At 43.3% G+C, this 19,862-nt stretch overlaps 1 protein-coding gene across 4 annotated transcripts in view; it reads right to left on the bottom strand.

Moving 5' to 3' along the window:
- The window catches only part of Wwox (WW domain containing oxidoreductase), a 1,097,314-nt gene that overhangs the window by 567,434 nt on the left and 510,018 nt on the right, over nt 1-19,862 (bottom strand). Inside the window, exon 9 of one of the 4 annotated variants that reach the window (XM_045140882.1) lies at nt 19,664-19,735. The exons of the other annotated variants lie outside the window; for them this stretch is intronic. Coding sequence (XP_044996817.1) covers nt 19,685-19,735 — 51 coding nt within the window. The 3' untranslated portion in view covers nt 19,664-19,684. Of the gene's footprint in view, nt 1-19,663; nt 19,736-19,862 lie in introns of those variants that run through there. 4 annotated transcript variants of the gene reach the window in all.

Genomic DNA, 19,862 nt, shown 5'->3' with positions numbered 1-19,862 from the left:
GGAGAGGTTAGCCGCTCTGGGGAGAGAGCCCTGACAGGGCCCAAGCATCCAGCCCTCGCTCTTGTGTGTTTTCAATCAAGGGAACAGAACGGGTCCTCTGGGTGGAGGTTCATTCCGCTAAGACTGAGCTATCCATCAACCATGCTGGGATGATCCTTAAGAAAGGTCTCATATCTCATTTCTTCATGGAGACCCTCTGAACCCAAGACTCATATCATACATGTCGCTCATTAAGGACAGACTTCAGTTTGTCAGCAATGCTCTTTTCTTTCTTCTTTATTTTTTATTTTTAGTTTTTTGGTTGAGGAAAGGTCTCACTTTGGCCCAGGCAGACCTGGAATTCACTATGTAGTCTCAGGGTGGCCTTGGACTCACAGAGATCCTCCTATCTCTGCCTCTCAAGTGCTGAGACTAAAGGCATGTGCCATCACACCTGGCTAACATTTTTAAAAAAAATATTTTATTTATTTATTAGAGACAGAGAGAATGAGGGAGAGGGAGAGAGAGAGAGAGAATGGGTGCTCCAGGGCCTCTAGCCACTGCAAAGGAACTCCAGACGCGTGTGCCCCCTTGCGCATCTGACTAACGTGGGACCTGGAGAATCGAACTGGGGTCCTTAGGCTTTGCAGGCATGTGCTTTAACTGTAAACCATCTCTTGAGCCCTAACATTCTTTTTTTTTAAATACATTTTATTATTTATATGCAAGCAGAGGGGGAGGGAGTATGTGTGTGTATGGGTGTACCAGGGCATCTTGCCACTGTAAATGAACTCCAGATACATGTGCTACTTTGTTTTACATAGGAACTGGGTATTTCAACTTGGGCCTTCAGCCTTTGCAAGCAAGTCTCTTTAACCATTGAGCCATCTCTCCAGCCCCAACAATGCTCTTAACAGTGAACCTCAAAGCATAAAAGGAGACTGTGGACATGGTATGATCAATATCAAATTAGAAGGATGCTCCTCTCCCTTTATTGGTACATTTCACATCTACAAAGGCCTTCTAAGGAACCATCACTCTCTCAGAGCCCAGTACACCAGAAATGACTGCACACCCTCTGTGCATCTTGGGATTTTATAGAAGCCTACTCCAATATGAAACAGGGGCTGAGGGGTGGCTCAATGGTAGTGTTTGCTTAGCATGTGTGAGGACCTGGGTTTCAGCAAGGAAGGAAAGTGAAGGAAGGGAAAGAAAAGGCAAAGAAGGGAAAGGAAGGGAAGGGAAGGGGAGAGAAGGGAGAAGGAAGGAGAGGGAAGGGAAGAGAGGAAGGAAGGGGATAAAAGGAAAGGGAGACTAAAAGAGAGGAGAGGGTGGAGAGGAGGAGAATGAAGTCAGGTGAGTAGAAGTATGCTTAGATTACTGCTTAGCAGTTCCCACTTTTTTCAATCATTGCAAAAAAAGGTCATGACTATTTCCTAGGAATTATCTTCAAGGCCTTATTTATTTCTTCTAACTCTCAACTCATCTCTTCCCAATGCCACTAGCAACAAATCATTTTTTTTTTTTTGTTTTTTTAAGAGTTCATGGGACTGGGGAAAATGGCTTAATGGTTACGGCATTTGCTTGTGAGCCTAAGGACCCAGGTTTGATTCCCTAGGACCCACGTAAGCCAGATGCACAAGGGGGCACATGTGTCTGGAGTTCATATGCAGTGGCTAGAGGCCATGGCGTGTCCATTCTCTCTATCTGTCTCTTTTTCTCTCATAAATAAATAAACAAGATAATTTTTTTAAAAAGAGTTCAGCTTTCCCTCTTTCCTCTTGTTTCTTTCCCTTTCTCTGTGCCTTTCCCAAGATTTCCATGAGAACCCCTGAGACCACTGGTGACCTCTGGGTGTCATGGCGCTGTTCAGACCTGCAGAGGAGGTGCGGTCCTCAGTATAAAGAGTGCAGGGCGTGGTGGCGCACGCCTTTCATCCCAGCACTCGGGAGGCAGAGGTAGGAGGATCACCGTGAGTTCAAGGCCACCCTGAGACTCCATAGTGAATTCCAGGTCAGCCTGGGCTACAGTAAGACTCTACCTTGAAAAACCAAACAATTAATTTTTTTTTTAAACTTAAAAAGAGTACAGTGAGGGCTGAGGAAATGGTTTAGCAGTTAAGGCATTTGCCTGAGAAGCCTAGGGACCCAGTTCAATTCCCCAGGACCCATGTAAGCCAGATGCACAAATGGGCATATGTGTCTGGACCTCATTTGCAGTGGCTGGAGGCTCTGGCGTACCCATTCTCTTTTTTTTCTCTCTATCTGCCTCTTCCCCCCTCAAATAAATAAACAATAAAATATTATTTTAAAAAGTGCGGTCAGGACACCAGTCAACGTGAGTGACCCAGGGCTAGGACTGCGGTATTTTCCCCCTTGCCTGGGGCTTGAACATCAGATTATGTAGCTGACTGTTTCTAGGGTGGATTCCTTGGGGCAGTAATTTAGGAAACATTTTGAGAGAAAGAGTGGCCTGAGAGAGCCCTAAGTTAAGTACAGTGAAGTGTTAAACAGAGTACTCACCCACCTGCTTAGTAATCTCCGGGAATTTGCTTGTTTTCACAGGGTCTTGCCATATAGCCCAGACTGGCCTTGAACTCAAAATCTTCCTGCCTCAGCCGGGCGTGGTGGTGCACGCCTTTAATCCTAGCACTTGGGAGGCAGAAGTAGGAGGATCACCATGAGTTCGAGGCCACCCTGAGACTCCATAGTGAATTCCAGGTCAGCCTGGGCTAGAGAGAGACCCTCCCTCGAAAAAACAACAACAAAAAAAAAAAATTAAAAATTTTTAAAAAATCTTCCTGCCTCAGTCTGTAAATTCTGGGATTACTGGCATATCGTACCATACCCAGCTTTCAGAAGTTTTATGGATAGCTAAATAGCTACCAAGATGATAGTAGCATGTTTTCTTTTCGATATATGTAGCGTGGAGGTAAGAAAAGACAAAACAGTAATATGATGGAGAATGGAATTTCAAAGGGGAAAGTGTGTGTGGGGGGGAATTACCATGAGATATTTCTTTATAATCATGGAAAATGCTAATAAAAGTTAAAAAAAAAAAGACAAAACAAAATGACCACCAAAAGATATGAAAGTGAAAACAGAAACATAATAGCACATCCCACAATGAAGGGATGCGGCTACATCTTGTGCAGGACCCATGTTAAAGTCCTCGGAGGTGCAAACACTGCTATCTGCACGTACTTGACTTGCCACTGTTCCCCTGGCTGATATGTGGTACCCAAGGGACACACTAGTGGTGAAGGGAACCATGTCCTCAGGTACTGTGACCCTGTGGTGTGTGTAAGTGGCAACAAATCAAAGTGGGTGCAAATGAAGACACTAATGCTTATTCTAGGGAGAGAGACTACAGTCTAGGCTGAAGGGTTACACACAGGCCATGATACAACCTTTGTTTTTTTTTATGTAAATTCTGAGGCCACCCTGAGAATACATAGTGAATTCAGGTCATCCTGGGCTAGAGTGAGACCCTACCTTGAAAAGCCAAAAAAAAAAAAAAAAAAAAAAAATCTGCACAATGAGTATGTTGGTGGTATGCATTGCATGTGTGTATGAATGTTCATATGTGTTTAGATGAATATGATTATGTGGGAGTGTGTGTGTGTGTAGTCAATATCAGCTGTCTTCCTCAATCAATCCACACCTCATTCTTTTCATTTTTTGTTCTTCAAGGTAGGGTTTTACTTTAGTCCAAGCTGACCTGGAATTCACTATGTAGTTTCAGGCTTGCACATAGTTTGGAGTGCTGGTAAGGTTGTTTGAAAGTGGGTACTGACCTGGAGGGCATGCTTATAAAGCCCTGTTCATCATGCCTGGAAGTTCATATCGGGGCTGGGGATATGGATAAGCGGGTTATGTGCTTGCCATGAAAGATGAAGCCTGAGTCCTCATCTTCAGGACCCACATAAGATGCTAACCGTGACGACACATGCCTATAATCTCAGCACTAGGGAAGCTAAGACATGGGATCCCTAAGTTCACTGGCTACCTAGTCTAGCAGAATCAGCGAGCTTCAGGTTCAGTGTGAGACTGTCTCAAAAATGAGGTGTGGCCAGGTGTGGCGGTGCAGGCCTTTAATCCCAGCACTTGAGAAGCAGAGGTAGGAGGATTGCTGTGAGTTCAAGGCCACCCCAAGACTCCATAGTGAATTCCAGGTCAGCCTGGGCTAGCAGGAGACCCTGCCTCAAAAAACCAAAAACACAAAAACAAAAAACAAAAAAAAGCCCCAACTATGTTTGGATGATACCTGTTTGGTTAGACAAACAAATGCAAGCCAGAAATTGCATGGGGAATAATATCTTCTCATACGCCATTGTACCTTTCAGCGATAAATAATACCATTCAGGTGCTGGAGAGCTCCAAATGATAGGCTTATTATGTTCATGAAAGGCAACTTTAAGAGAAATCTTTCTGTAATGAAACTGAGGGTTCCCCTTTTTGGCATCACAGCTTGCTATAGAAATGAGTGATTTTCTGAATTTCTGCCAAGTTAGATGGGTTCAGCATGCTATTAGATTAGTCTGTTTATACAGAAACAGCCAAAAATAGGAAACACACAGAAGCTATTAAGACATTGTCCTGTGAGGGGGAGATCCGAATGGTTTTCTTACCGTGAGTGGGAAATAAGATATGAGTCAGTTGGTATTAATGTGATAAAGAAGTTAATGTGTTTGAAAGCAAAACCCTGAGTTCTTCATCTTGTCTCAGAGGTGACAATGAAAAGAACACAGACAATTATGCAGGGCTGGGTGGGGAGAAGACGCAGGGCAGTGCAGTCTCACGCGGCCTGCCCCTTAGAAACGCACGACTCCCATGCAGCGCAGGGGCCTGCAGGAGGCTTTCAAGGGGAAGGTGGCTCCAGGTTGAAAAATAATCAGACACAAATAAAAGAAAGTGTCAGAAATTCCCAAGTTAAATTCCAATTTCACTCCTGTCCTTGCATTTGTCTGCAAATTAATGGACAGCATGTGACTTTCTAGGTCCATGAGACTCAGTCAAGGGCTTCCACTGAGGTCTGTGTGTCAGACGTCATAGACTCTTACTTTTCTTATCTATAAAGTGGGCAGGAAGACTGTACATGAAGTCACCTTGTTTCTCCTCAGCAGGTCCCAAGATGATCTACATAGAATAGGCCTTGCCATATTCAGGCCATGTGAGCGCCTCCTGACATTTTAAGATACGTGGCATATGACTGTAGGGAGACATATATTTAAATAATGACCATCTGACATCTGGTACTGTGTGCCATTTTCTTCATTGTTCAAAGATGATAATCATGAAGGAAGAGAGCTTTCTTACAAAAAGACATACAGTACTTTCCCTAAACCCAACTGTTTTCTGCACTTGTAGGTACCTGTGGTCAACTGTAGTATGAAAATGATAAGTGGAAAGTTCCAGAAATGAAGTATTAAATGACATGCCTTACCTAATGATTCACATCCATCCTCCTGGAAAGTGAGACCCCCCGCTTTGTCCAGTGCATCCATGTTGTATGAGCTCCTGCCCATCACTCATTAACAACTTCAGTTACCAGATCTCCGAGTGCAATGTCATAGTGCTTATGATCAAACAACCTTTGTTTACTTAATAATGGCCCCAAAGCATAAAAACAGTGATCCTGGCAATTTTGTGACAATGTATTGTTAAAACTGTCCTATTTAAAAAAAAAAAGGGGGGGTTTGTTTTTCTTTTTTCGAGGTAGGGTCTCACCCTAGCCCAGGCTGACCTGAAATTCACTATGTAGTCTCAGGGTGGCCTTAAACTCATAGTGATCCTCCTACCTCTGCCTTCCAAATGCTGAGATTAAAGGCATGTGCCACCACGCCCAGCTAAAAATATTTTTATTTATTTATTTGAGAGAAAGAGAAAAAGAGAGTGAGAATGGGCATGCCAGGGCCTCCAGACACTGCAGATGAACTCCAGATGCATGCACCAACTTAAGCATTTGGCTTATGTGGGTCCTGGGGAATGAAACCAAGGAGTGTCAACATAGTAAGATCAGAATTACTTCATCTGTGAGTAAGAGTTAGAAAACCACTATAGGGGAAAGAGGAGAGACGATAGTGCAGCATATTTTTTCCAAATGTCTCTATCATTTCAAAATTTCTCCTGAATTATCTGCTGCTATGGTATTACGTTAAATTATAAGATTATATAGAAATAAAATTTTAAGCACAGATGTGAAAGAGCAAGGAGAAATAAGAGAGAAGCCAGGGAAAGGACAAAAAGATCCATAAGTTTCAGAAAGATAAATATTATATGCTTTCTCTCATTTGTGGATCATAGTTTTCTATATAGACATGTAAAATCACATATGTATATGTGACATGAAAGTAAAAGTGAAGCTAAGTAAGGGAACAAAAGAGACTAATGTAGGGAAGGGAAGGGGATAGGTGAGGGTTATGCTCAATATACAGTACATAATTACATGAAAATACACAGAAAATACATAGACTATGTACAATTAATATATAGCAATAAAATATTATAAAAATGAAATAAAATGACACAGGGAAGGGCATGGTGTTGCACACCTTTAATCCCAGCACTCAGGAGACACAGGTAGGTGGATTGCTATGGGTTCAAGGCCACCCTAAGACTACATAGTGAATTCCAGGTAAACCTGGGGGAGAATGAGACCCTATCACGAACAACCAAAAAATAAAAAAGCAAGGGCTGGAGAGATAGCTCAGAGGTTAAGGTACTTGCCTGCCAAGCATAATGACTCAAGTTTGATTCCTCAGTAGCCACATCAAGCCAGATGCACAAAGTGGTACATGCATCTGAAATCCATTTATAGTGGCAGAAGGCCCTGTTACACCCATTCTCTCTGTCTTCTCTCTCTCTCTCCATATATATATATATATATATATATATATATATATATATATATATTTTTTTTTTTTTTTTTACAAAAGTTCTGAGGCTATCAGGCATAAGCAAAAGAGGAATGTATATAGGTTGAGGTAGAAAAGCAGCTAAAAGAAAAGATAAAGAAATTGTGTGGAGAGACATAGGGGTTAAGTTGAAAAGGGAGAGAAAAGAGATGAGGAAGAAGGAAGAGAAACTTACCTCAGGGGCCAGGGGTGCTGAGGAGGTTGGGAGGTGGGGAGGGAGAGGGGGTGGTATGAACAGATGTCACCCTCAGGTGACAGAAAGTTCTGTTAACCAGAATTACATGCCTGTTAAGTCCAATTCACTGAGCTTGGCGACCTGCTTCTCGCCATTAAGTTTAATGTTTCGCAGATCCTGGCATTTTCACAGGTGTGAGCTGAAACATCTGGTTGCTGCACTCTGCCTTGCTCATTAAAACCCAGCATCTTCAGAGATACGCTGTGGACTGAGGAGATGGAAGTCAAATCTGCTGCCTTCAGAGGAAGGAGTCTGGAAACAACCTATGAAATTACTATGTTCAAAAATAAAATAAAATATGGTATGCTACTTTAATCTCCTGAAACGTAATCTGGGTAAAATAAATTGTTCAGAAACAAAATCCCAACCAAATAAATGCAAGGCCTGGTGACCCAGACATGATAAATGAAAGAAGAAATACACTGAGGAGGAAAGCCATATCCAGAAATATGTCTTTCCAGTGGTGATACTTATAAATTTGACACACTTGAAAAGAGAGCTCACTAAAGATGATTTCTATGCAAATATGCACTTCCCTCACATCAGTGTGCAAAAAATACCCAACCAAATCCCAAACGTATTTCTTCAAAATCAATTCTTGTGCAGTATGAGAGAAGTAGGAAGTGAGTTGATAAATATTAAAATATGGTGCCAAATGCAAACTTTTCAGGGAACAAAAATCCAGGATTGGTGAGATACAGGAAACTGTCCCCCAATTCACAATGTCTACTATTGAATCTGGATAGGACATTTTAAAAAGGCACTTATGCAGGGCGTAGTGGCACACACCTTTAATCCCAGCACCTGGGAGGCAGAAGTAGGAGGATCACTGTGAGTTTACAGCTATACTGAGATTGCTGAATGATTTCCATGTCAGCCTGGGCTAGAGCAAGCCCCCACCTTGAAAAAACAAAACGACAACAACAAAAAGCCGCACGTGGTGGTACACACCTTTAATCCCAGTACTTGGCAGGCAAAGGTAGGAGGATCGCAATGAGTTTGAGGCCACCCTGAGACTACATAGTGAATTCCAGGTCAGCCAGAGCTACAGTAAAACCTACCTCAGAAAACAAAAACAGAGGGGGAGGGAGGGTATCACCATAGAGTACTTTTTATAATCACGGAAGTTGTTAATAAAAAAAATTAAAAATTAAAAAAAAACAAAAACCGAGACAAAACAAAAACAAAAAAGGCACTTATGCCAATGACATGACTATTTTATCCCTTTAGAAGAAAAAGTTTTGGTGTTGACTCTAGCAAGCTCCCTGGTTCCTTAGTTGATATAGAAGCTGTTAAATACGGGGCTGGGGAGATGGCTCAGCAGGCAAAACTACTTGCTTATAAATGCTGTCCATCCAGTTCAGGTCCCCAGTACTCACAAAGAGCCAGATGCACAAAGTAGAGGAAACATCTGTAGTTCCTTTGTGATAGCAAGAGGTCCTGGCATGCCCTTATACACTCTCTCTAATTAAAAAAACCTTAAAACACACACACACACATTTTTTTTTTTGTGGTAGGGTCTCGCTCTAACCCAGGCTGACTTGAAATTGGTCTCAGGCTGACCTCAAACACACTGCAATGCTCCTATTTTGGCCTCCTTAGTGCTGGTATTAAAGGCACCATGCTAGCATAATTTTTGTTTTGTGTTTTTAGAGGTAGGTTTTACTCTAAGCTCAGGCTGACCTGGAATTCACTATGTAGTCTCAGGGTGGCCTCGAACTCATGGCAATCCTCCTACCTCTGCCTTTTGAGTGCTAGGATTAAAGGCATGCGCCACCACACCTGGCTGTACTTTTTATTTATTTATTTTTTTAAAGAAAGTTCTTGACAAGGGAGGAAATTTGTAAAACCAAGACAACTGATTGATCTGAAGCCTCATCTAGGGATTCCATATCCAGATGACAGTAGCTTTCATCAGAGAGCCCTGGCTCATCTGCTTCAAACCCTGAATGAATACCTGTTACATGTCCAGCTGCCGCAGCCTATGGCTCCCAAATCAGCCCCAGGACTCAGATTCCTCACCCCAGAAAGCAAGAGGTCCAGCCTTCTTCAACATCTGTCTCTGTCATCCTAGATAGTCAGTCCACAGACCATCCTCACCCACTGGTGTGCCAGCTCGCGTGGCTCTAGGTACGCCATGCTCATCTCTACTGAGAGATTTATGCCATCACTGGATGGAAGAGGAAGCAGAGGCTGAGCTGAGCCATTAGTCTTCCTTTCCTGTGTCACATGGTGACTAGGAAGCAGGACTGGATCAAAAGAAATCTGGTAGGTGTGACAGCACATAGGAGGATAATGCAAGAAGACTGCTGTTTGGGGCTAGCCTGAGCTGCATAGTGAACTCCAGATCAGACTCTGTCTCAGGGGGAAATAAAGAGCCAGAAGCCACATGAATGTAAGGCATATGCATGCTGGTTTTTGTTTTAACTTACTGCACATTTATATTTACAAAGTGAGCACTAAATCTGAGATCCGAAGCTACAAAGCATCTATACAGGAACAGGAGGGGGCTGCTGGGGCACTGGAATTTTCTGGTGTCTCCTGTGGGTGCTGGCTACTCAACAGTGCTGAGAACGAACAAACTGACTGAAGTTTGTGTGCAGAGTATGCTCTTTTCCTGTCTGTATTATATTTGAATAAGAGTTGAGGAATTTTTCAGCCTAGAAAAGGCCTTGGTTCTCATAACCAAGTTCAGGCTGTACCTTTCTCTAACTTGGATTTCTTATGCTGGGCATTTCCATGATGCCAGAGAAAAGTTAGCTTCAGAGCATTAGGTCACTGGCCAGGGCACACGGTCAGGGTAGTGTCTTCATGCCTCTTCCTCTCCCTGCCAGGCCTATCTTTGGCAAAAAGGGGGCTGTCCATGGAGCCTTTGTACATTTTACCAGAGCTATAGTAATCATGTTGTTGCCTGGACTGCACACTGATCATGCATAAGAAATGATCTCACATGAGCTGAATCATGTTTCTCAAATATCACATATTCAAGACTTTTAACCCCTCAGTACTGAATAATGTGACTGGGTTGGGAAATGACCAAGCTAAAATAAGTTCATTAACTTGTGCTCAAATAGAATTTCACTGGTGTCCTTATACAAATGAGAGATTAGAACACAGACTCACATAGAGGGAAAGCTGTGTAGAGACAGAGAGAGCTGCGAACTAAGAGAAGAGGCTTCAGGAGAAATTAATACCTTGATCTTCCCTTAGCCTTGACCTGTGAGAAAATATATTTCTTTTCTTTCTTTTTTCTCTTTCTTTCTCTCTCTCTTTCTTTCTTTCTTTCTTTCTTTCTTTCTTTCTTTCTTTCTTTCTTTCTTTCTTTCTTTCTGTCTTTTTTCAAGGTAGGGTCTCACTCTAGCCCAGGCTGACCTGGAATATTCACTATGTAGTCTCAGGGTGGCCTCAAGCTCACAGCGATCCTCCTACCTCTGCCTCCCAAGTGTTGGGCTTAAAGGCATGTGCCACGACACCCGGCTGAGAAAATATATTTCTAATGTGCTACTACTTATAGTAGCCAAGTAGACTAATACAGACCCCCCCAGATGGAAGGTCTCCAAGAACAAGTTTCAGAGTAAGAAATACAGAAACGCTCACCTAAGTCTGACTGTGGCCATGGATAAAATATTTCACACCTCTAAGACTCCCTTTCCTTGTCAGCAAAATGCAGATAGTTACGATCTCACAGGCTCATCAGGAAAATTAGACTGAGTAATGTACAAATAGCAATGAACACTATTTCTGGTTCATAGTAGCACTCAATATCAGTTGTTAATGTTACTGATACCATGACTAAAAAATGACAGTTTTTTATAAAAATGAGTTCTATGCATATTAAACAGTGCTGTTCAACATTAGGTTAATATTCTGATTGGCAGGAATGTCAAAATATAACAAGACGGCTTCATTCTACCATCCAAACAAACATGAACTGAATTCCTGAAATACCGCAGGCACAGTGCTGTTGGAGTAGATGGATAAACAACCCATCACAGTCCAGAGGAAAAGGCGTGCACACACAGCCTGGGGTTGGGTAGAATGAGGGGTGGACCCCATCAGAGAACAAAATGGAGCAAGGAGACCCACCTCCGTTTTGGGGATGGATAACTCATTGTAAGGATTCTCACCAGCCCCCATCAGAACACACATAAGCACAACTTAAGAGACAGCCAGCCTTGCCTCTTTACCTGGTTACTCAAGTGCACTTCCTTTGTTCATTCTGTGCACCTGCCCTGAGCATGGTGAATGACCAGTGGACTTGGAGAACTGAACAAATGACCAGGCTATTTACCTACTGACCTAGCAGTGCTACATGTTCAAAATGTTTGGCAAGGTTGTTCATGTTACATTTTGACTCTCACTGGATCATTCCCACTATCTTAAATGCGTCTCTTCTTCAAACAAAATGAATATTATTAAACAATACTATGTTCTGGTATGTATTTTATGCCTTGTATATCTGTGGCTCCCCAAAGTTCATATATTGACATTTTAACTATCCACCAGCTAAGGTATCAGGAAGAGGTTCTTTGGAAGTTCATAAAGCTAGAGCCTTCATGAATGGGATTATAAAAATAGTCCCTTATAAAAAGTTCCCATCTCCCTCTCACAATTATGAGGAAATGGCAAGAGATGGGCATCTAAAGACCAGTATGTGGATCCTAGCTACAGATGATTGGGCTTCTGTGTGAGAATGAAAATACTTAGTAGCAGAGGCCAGTAAGTTAAAAAGGAGACATAAAGGGAAGAGAAAGGAAGGGAGGAGGGTATTTAATAGATTGATATTATATATATGTAAGTACAATGATTGAGATGGGGAGGTAATATGATGGAGAATGGAATTTCAAAGGGGAAAGTGTGGGGGGGAGGGAGGGAATTACCATGGGTTTTTTTTTTATAATCATGGAAAATGCTAATAAAAATTAAAAAATAAAAATAAAAAAAATAAATAAAAATAAAGACCAGTAAGCAGACCCAAATCTTCCAGGGCCTTGAGTTTGGACTCCCCAACCTGCAGGTTTTTAAGATAAAAATGGGTGAGCCAGGCATGGTGAAGCATATCTTTAATCCCAGCAGAGGTAGGAGGATTGTCGTGAGTTCGAGGCCACCCTGAGACTGTACAGTGAATTCCAGATCAGCCTGGGCTAGAGTGAGATCCTGCCTCGAAAATCAATAACAACAAAAAATGTCTGTAGTTTCTAAGCTACACAGTCTAAGATATTTTACTACAGCAGCCCACCCCCAAAGACAGAAACACCCTACTTGTTTTCATAATTATTTTAAACTATGTGTACACAGATGTGAGCATGGGTATTTATTTATTTACACACATACCAAGAGCAAGCAGACTATTGTCGTCAATAACTTCACTGAACTAGAGACACAAAAATACCTTTACTGCGCTAGAGACATAAAGAATGCCATAAAGATTTACTGTATAGCCTCAGAGTGGCCTTGAACTCACAGTAATCCTCCTAAATGCTGGGATTAAAGGCATGCACCACCCTACCCAGCTTTAAATGACCATTTTTGAGCCAGCTGTACACCAGTTATTGGGAAATGGGAAGGACAGAAGGGTAGCTATGAGCTGGAGATCTGGAGTCTTCAAAGGACATGGGACCTGAGATGTCCTATTAGCTAGCATCCTTGAGGGTGGGTATACACTTTAACCCAACATGGAGTCCATACCATGCTTAGACAAGGATGGTGCTTAGCTTGCAATCATCAAAAAATGGTAGAAAATGCAGTGTTTAATTTAAAAACTTAAAGGAGATGGCTCAGGGGTCAAAGGCTCTTGTTTGCAAAGACTGCTGGCTGGGGCTCAATTCCCCAGTACCCACATAAAGCCAGATGTGCAAAGTGGTGCCTGTATTTGGGGTTGGTTTGCAGTGGCAAGAGGCTTTGTGGTAAACATACTCTCTCCTCTCTCTCAAATAAATAACAATATTTTAAAAATTGTAAAGCTTGGGCTGGAGGGATGGCTTAATGGTTAAGGCATTTGCCTGCAAAGCCAAAGTACCCAGGCTCGATTCCCCAGGACCCATGTTAGCCAGATGCATCTGGAGTTCATTTACACTGGCTGGAGGGCCTGGTGCACCCATTCTCTCATTCTCCCCTCTTTCTCTGTCAAATAAATAAAAATTGTAAAGCTTGTACAAAGGATTTTGAGTATAAACTCACACAACCAAATAACCATATTAGAATGTACTTTCTGTTCTTGAATTTTCAATGTTCCCTTATGCTCCTTGAGGAAGACTGGCTCACCCCAGACTGATGGACTATTAAATATGAATTCATTGATTAAACTCAGCATCTCAAAGAACCATGAAAAGATAAACCTGGGGCCTGGTGTGGAGGTGCAGGCCTTTACTCAGGAGTCAGAGGTAGGAGGATTGCCGTGAGTTCAAGGCCAGCCTGAGACTACATAGTGAATTCCAGTTCAGCCTGGGCTAGAATGAGATCCTACCTTGAAAAACAAAACAAAACAGAACAAAACAAACAAATAAATAAGACTATGATATGCTAGGAATGTAATTTCGTGGTAGAGTGCTTACCTATCATGGCTGAGGCACTGTAGAGCGAAGCCTGCCTTTGGTAGCACAAGCACTCACTTACCAGCCATACCATCGAGGGCATTCAGTCCCTGGGACTTGACTGAAAAGAACTTTCATCTGCAGGGCACCTTTGTTCCCCTCCCCACACTGTCAAGCTTTCTTTTCGCTTTTGTTTTTGTCTTTTGAGGTAGGGTCTAGCTCTAGCCCAGGCTGACCTAGAATGCACTCTATAGATACAGGGTGGCCTCAAACTCACTGCAATCCTCTGACCTCTGCCTCCCAAGTGCTGGGATTAAAGGCATGTGCCACCATGCCGGGCAAGTTTTCTTAAATTAAGAGATGTCTGGGTGTGGTGGTGTACTCTTTTGTTTTGCTTTTGGTTTTGGTTTTATGAGGTAGGGTCTCACTTTAGCTCAGGCTGACCTGGAATTCTCTATGTAGTCTCAGGGTGGCCTTGAACTCACGGCGATCCTCCTACCTCTGCCTCCCAAGTGCTGGGATTAAAGGCATGCGCCACCACGCCCGGCTTTATGGTGGTGTACTCTTTTAATCCCATTCAGGAGATAGAGGTAAGAGATCACTGTGAGTTCAAGGCCACCCTGAGACTACATAGTGAATTCCAGGTCAGACAGAAGTGAGACCATTTATCTAACAAAATTGAAAGTGAGAAGTGTTGGCCTTACATTCCCAGCTTCAGAACAAAGAAGCCTCCAATGGGAGGCCTTGCCAGATCTACCCCTTTCAGAGCATAGGGGATGCCTCAGGGGCCCATACCCAGTATGGACTCATATCAAAGGAATGTTCAAACTGGGAGTGGTGGGATTCTAAAACATGCATTTAGAAATAAAATGCCTCAAGCCAGGTGTGGTGGCACACACCTTTAATCCTAGCAGTCAGGAAGCTGAGATAGGGCCAGCCTGGGGCTACAGAGTGAGTTCCAAGTCAGCCAGGGATGGAATGAGAACCAATCTTGAAGAATAAATAAAATACCTTATTCTACTGAATTCCCTCTGCTTTATACATCCATCTACCTACAGCACCAAACCTGTTAAGGACCCACCCAAAAGGCTCTCCACTAAGCAAGGCTTCTGAATAACCATCTGGTACTTGATAGAAGTCATCCATCCTACTGATAGTGGATATTCATTTGGATGCAGATATTCATGTGTTTAATTATAAGGTGCTGCCTCTCCAGTGGTATTACATTACACAATGCTCAGCAAACTTTCTTTTAAAAGCTCTATAGTAAACAATTAAAGCTTTATGGGCCTATGGTTGCCATTCAGACCCTCAGATCTGCGAACTTAGGCAAAAGCAGCCGTGAAGGAATTACAAGCAAAAGTACACAGCTACATACTAATAAAACTTTATTTATAAGGCACAGTCATCAGGCCAATCTGATTCAAAGGCCCAAAGTTCGCTGACCCTTACCATACACAATCATATGCAGTGTATCACATTTGTAAAATTTTAAAACTTCTAGTTGTGAAACGCTGTAGTCACAAAAGAATCAGACAAGGTGTTAGGACCCTAGAGTTCTGTCTGGGAAGAGTGTTTGCTGGGCATTCTCTGATCAGTGCTGGCTTCCTAAGTATTCTTCACTTGCAGCAGTGGCTGGGGAAAGAGTGGTGGTGTCCACTTTCATCAGGATTCAGGTGTGCTAATGTGATGGTAAGCTCCTGGAAAGGCTCCAGTTGCACCAGATGGTCTGCAGGCAGGGCTTACAGGGGCAAGAGGAGGGTGAATACACCTCTTGAGGGGGAAAGAAACCAAGAACCAGGTGAGACATTCCTCAAATGATTCTTAGAGACAACTACCTGTTTTCACTTACAGCAGGGGCCCCTGGGGCAGCGCCAGGGCATGGATGACCAGGGGTGACATGGCAATTTATACACTTATATCACTGTAAGACACACCCTGGGGTTTCCATCCACTAAGGTCCCCAGGACAGTGGCTTCTACTCCAGTGGTGTTGGGCACATCAGACCATCACCCTGGGTGCCAAGCAGTGGATGGAGGGTGAAGGGCAGCAGAACTAGGAGTCATGCAGAGGGGTCAGGCAGGAATCCTGAGAGAGATGGGACTCATGTTAGAGAAGCCATGGCTCAGTGATGGCTAGCTCTTCCACAGGTCTCATAAAACTCCTCCAAGGGAACCCAGAAGTGTCTAGTGGGGATCTGAGAAGGATAGGGTCACACAGTCAAAGAAGCATAAGGTAGTAAGATGTAGGGTTGGTGGTAACCCCATAGCTTCCAAAAATATTATAACACATGCTGTTGCAGTCAGGTTCACATTGCTGGTAGAAATTGTTTGTGGGGGGAGGTTTATTTTGGCTTACAGACTCAAGGGGAAGCTCCATGATGGCAAGGGAAAATGATGACATAAGCAGAGGGTGGACATCACCCCCCGGGCAACACCAGGGGGACAATAGCAACAGGAGAGTGTGCCAAACACTGACAAGGGGACAATGGCTATAATACCCATAAGCTCAACCCCAGCAATACATTGCCTCCAAGAGGCATTAATTCCCAAATCTCCATCAGCTAGGAAAGTAGAATTCAGAACACCTAAGTTTATGGAGTATACCTGAATCAAACTACCACATTCCAACCCTGGCCCCCATAAACTGATAACTGTCCATGATGTAACATGCAATGCATTCAGTCCAGCTTTAAACATCCCCATAATCCAAGATCTTTCAACTGACCCATAATACCAAAAAATCCCCCCAAATCCCTCTAAAAACCCATAATGACACAGAATAAACATTCACACTACAAAAGATGGCATTGGACATAGCAAAGAAATATACAACCAATATAAGATTTAAACAGGGCAAACATCAAAATCGATAGATAGTTCCAAGTTCAACAACTCTAGTCAGTGACAAATCTCCAAGTCTGATAATTCTAAGTTATAAATTGTTAATTATAAGTCTCTGGTATTCCAATCCATCAGGGCCAGCAGTAATCCTTGGCAGCCATTTCTTGGTCCCGGGAGCTCCACTGGGTCTCCACTGCAAGCCATGGTTCATCCTCATGGTCCCATATTTTCTCCATGCAGGCATCTAGCAAACCTGCTTCACACTGCCCATGGCAGTTTCCAAAACACAAGACTCTGATGCAAACTCAATGACCCTCTTTTCCTGCATTTCTTATACTCTACAATACCAGGTAGGTTGCTGTTTGTTAACTCAGGATGGAACAAAGCAGACTTTGAAGAACAGGACACTCCTTGAGCACTCAGGCCCCTTCAAAAGAGTCTATATTCTTCCTGTTGCCCCAGTGCAGGTCAGCTGGCCCAATCTCAAAGGTTGTAATCTGTCAACTGCAGTTGAACAGGCAGCAGTTTTGGCCCAAAGATTTCATTTCTGTGCCATATTCCTCTGCTCACACCAGTCTGTTTCTATGCAAAGCAACCCTGCACAACTTTTCAAGATGCAAGCATAACAGCAAGCCTCTCATACGAAATGCTTCTAGCCCAGTTCATGCAGTTTTTTTTTCTCCCTCCTTAGCCAAACCTCACAGTCCTAGTTCTCACTGAATTCAGGTCTTTCAACTCTGACCAAAATAGTACATCAAGTTGTACTTACAGCACTATATGGCATCTCTTAGGCCAAGGTTTCAAATCCTTCTACATTCCTCTTTTTTTTTAAATACATTTTTATTTATTTATTTGAGAGTGACAGAGAGAGAGAGAGAATGGGCGTGCCAGGGCCTCCAGCCACTGCAAACGAACTCCAGACGTGTGCACCCCCTTGTGCATCTGGCTAACGTGGGTCCTGGGGAATTGAGCCTGGAACCGGGGTCCTTAGGCTTCATAGGCAAGTGCTTAACCACCAAGCCATCTCTCCAGCCCCTACATTCCTCTTTAAAATCAGCTCCAAAAGGCCAAAACCACATAGTCAGGTGTCTAACAGCAGATGACACCACTCCTCAGTACCAACATTACTTTTGCAGTCAGTTTTCCATTGCTAGTAGAAATCACCCAACCAAGAGGAGCATGTGTGTGTGTGTGTGTGTGTGTGTGTGTGTGTCTGGGGGGCGGAGTTTATTTTGGTTTATAAACTCCAGAGGAAGCTCCATGATGGCAGGGGAAAACAATGGCATGAGCAGAAGGTGGCCACCACCCCCTGGCCAACATCAGGTGGATAATAGCAACAGAAGAGTGTGCCAAACACTGGCAAAGGGACACTGGCTATAATACCCATAAGCCCACCACCAACAATATACTGCCTCCAGGAGGCATTAATTCCCAAATCTCCATCAGCTGGGAACCTAGCATTGAGAACACCTAAGTTTATGGGGGACATCTGAATCGAACCACTACACATTCAATAACTTGAAAGTCTTGAGTATGTCTCTATCTTAGAGACTTTGCTGAGTGCCTCAAAGACAGCCATTCTAATGCTCACACAGCCCAGTGAAGTAAACAGCATGGTCTTCCCTTTGAGTGAGAACACTACCGTGAAGTCACATGGCCAGTGCCATTTATAGAATTAAACTGGGCCCCAGCTGCCTGGCTCATAGGCCTCTGACATGCTATCTTCCATCACGGAGACATGGATTCCCTCAGAGAATATCCCTTCCAAAACTAGAGCAGACAACTTGCCAAATCTCAAAGCTTTATCTACTTTAGAATTAGACACCCAAATGATCTTGCGGTGTGTGTGTGTATGCATTTGTTGTTTTTAGGGGTAGGGTTTCTCTGTAGCCCAAGCTAACCTGGAATTCACTGTGAAGTCTCAGGCTAGCCTTTAACTCACAGCGACCCTCCTACCTCTGCCTCCCGAGTGCTAGGATTTGAGAGGGAGTACAGTTAGGGTGACTGGACCCCTGAAAGTGAAAAAGGCAAGAAAGTCTGTACTTATTAGAAATAAAAGACGATCTGGCTTCTTATCTTTTGCCTAGTTCCCTAGACCTGTTTTTCCACAAACAACCAGGACCCCTTCTGGGAAGGCGGTCTTTTCCTGGAGTTAAACATTGTGGCTGATCAAGTTCAGCCCCTGGAACTTGGTGGCCAGTAGTAGCCTTTTTCTGGTATAGCCCCTAGCCCTAACCAATCAGTTGTACCTGTGGTTCATCTTAGCTGGAAGACAGCCTATATACAAGGTTATAAACTTTTATAGGGGGAGGACAGGCGCTCTGCCCACTTGGAAACTTCTAGTTGTGGGTCCAGTAGGGTTGATCTGAGGGGAAGCCCCCTAGTCCTAACTCTCCACATGGGTTCTTTATTCCCTCCATGGAAGGAGCTCCTTGAACATTCTTTTCTTTCTTAACTTCCACATTTTTCCCAGGCTCTCCAAGTGGGATCTCTAGCTACATGGGTACCTTTCCTTGGCTCTGTATATCCCTAAATAAATATAATAAATCAATAACTATCATTCTCAGTCTTTTTTTAATTCAATTCTTTAATTAAAATTAAAAACAAAGCTAGGGTTTGACATTCAAAGACATTCCTGAACCCCAAGCACCCTGTTAGAGGGTAAAGGTGTGCACCACCACACCTGTCCCTTCCTTAGAGTTTTGCTATTGCTTTTTGGTTATCTGTTCCCACCTCTGCTGAGGTCACTGTGGGCACAGTGCTTCAACAGAACCCCACATCACAGTGACAGAAGCCAAGTCTGGCTTAATTTGCTGATTTTCTTTTTTTATTGCTTGTTTTTAAAAAAAAAATCTTTTAATTTAATTAATTTATTTATTTGAGAGAGAGAGAAAATGGTTATGCCAGGGCCTCCAGCCACTGAAAACGAACTTCAGATGCAAGTGCCACCTTGTGCATCTGACTTACGTGGGTCCTGGGGAATCAAAACCAGGTCCTTTGGTTTCACAGGCAAGTGCCTCAACTGCTAAGCCATCTCTCCGGCCCTTTACTGCTTTTTGTTTGTTTGTTACTGGAACAAAGTCTCACTATGCAGCTCAAGCTGGCCAAGAACTAATTTTGTAGAGTGGGCTGGCTTTGAGCTCATGATCTTCTTGCCTATTTCCCAAGTGACTGGATTTCAAGCGTGTCCCTCCAGCATCGGTGTCTGCTTTCCGACCTCCAGCTGCATCTGTGGAGAGTAAAGAAGTAGGAAGGGTACACCGGGGCCTGGTATGCTTGGGAAGCCTATCTTGAGCCTTCTTGATCCCATCGGAGCATGCCTGTATCAGTGCTTTTACTACTGCGCTCCCTCCTTG

The sequence above is a fragment of the Jaculus jaculus genome, chromosome 1 (genome assembly GCF_020740685.1).
Source record: "Jaculus jaculus isolate mJacJac1 chromosome 1, mJacJac1.mat.Y.cur, whole genome shotgun sequence".
In the NCBI taxonomy this organism is placed as follows: domain Eukaryota; kingdom Metazoa; phylum Chordata; class Mammalia; order Rodentia; family Dipodidae; genus Jaculus; species Jaculus jaculus.
This window is presented reverse-complemented; position numbering and strand designations above follow the sequence as displayed.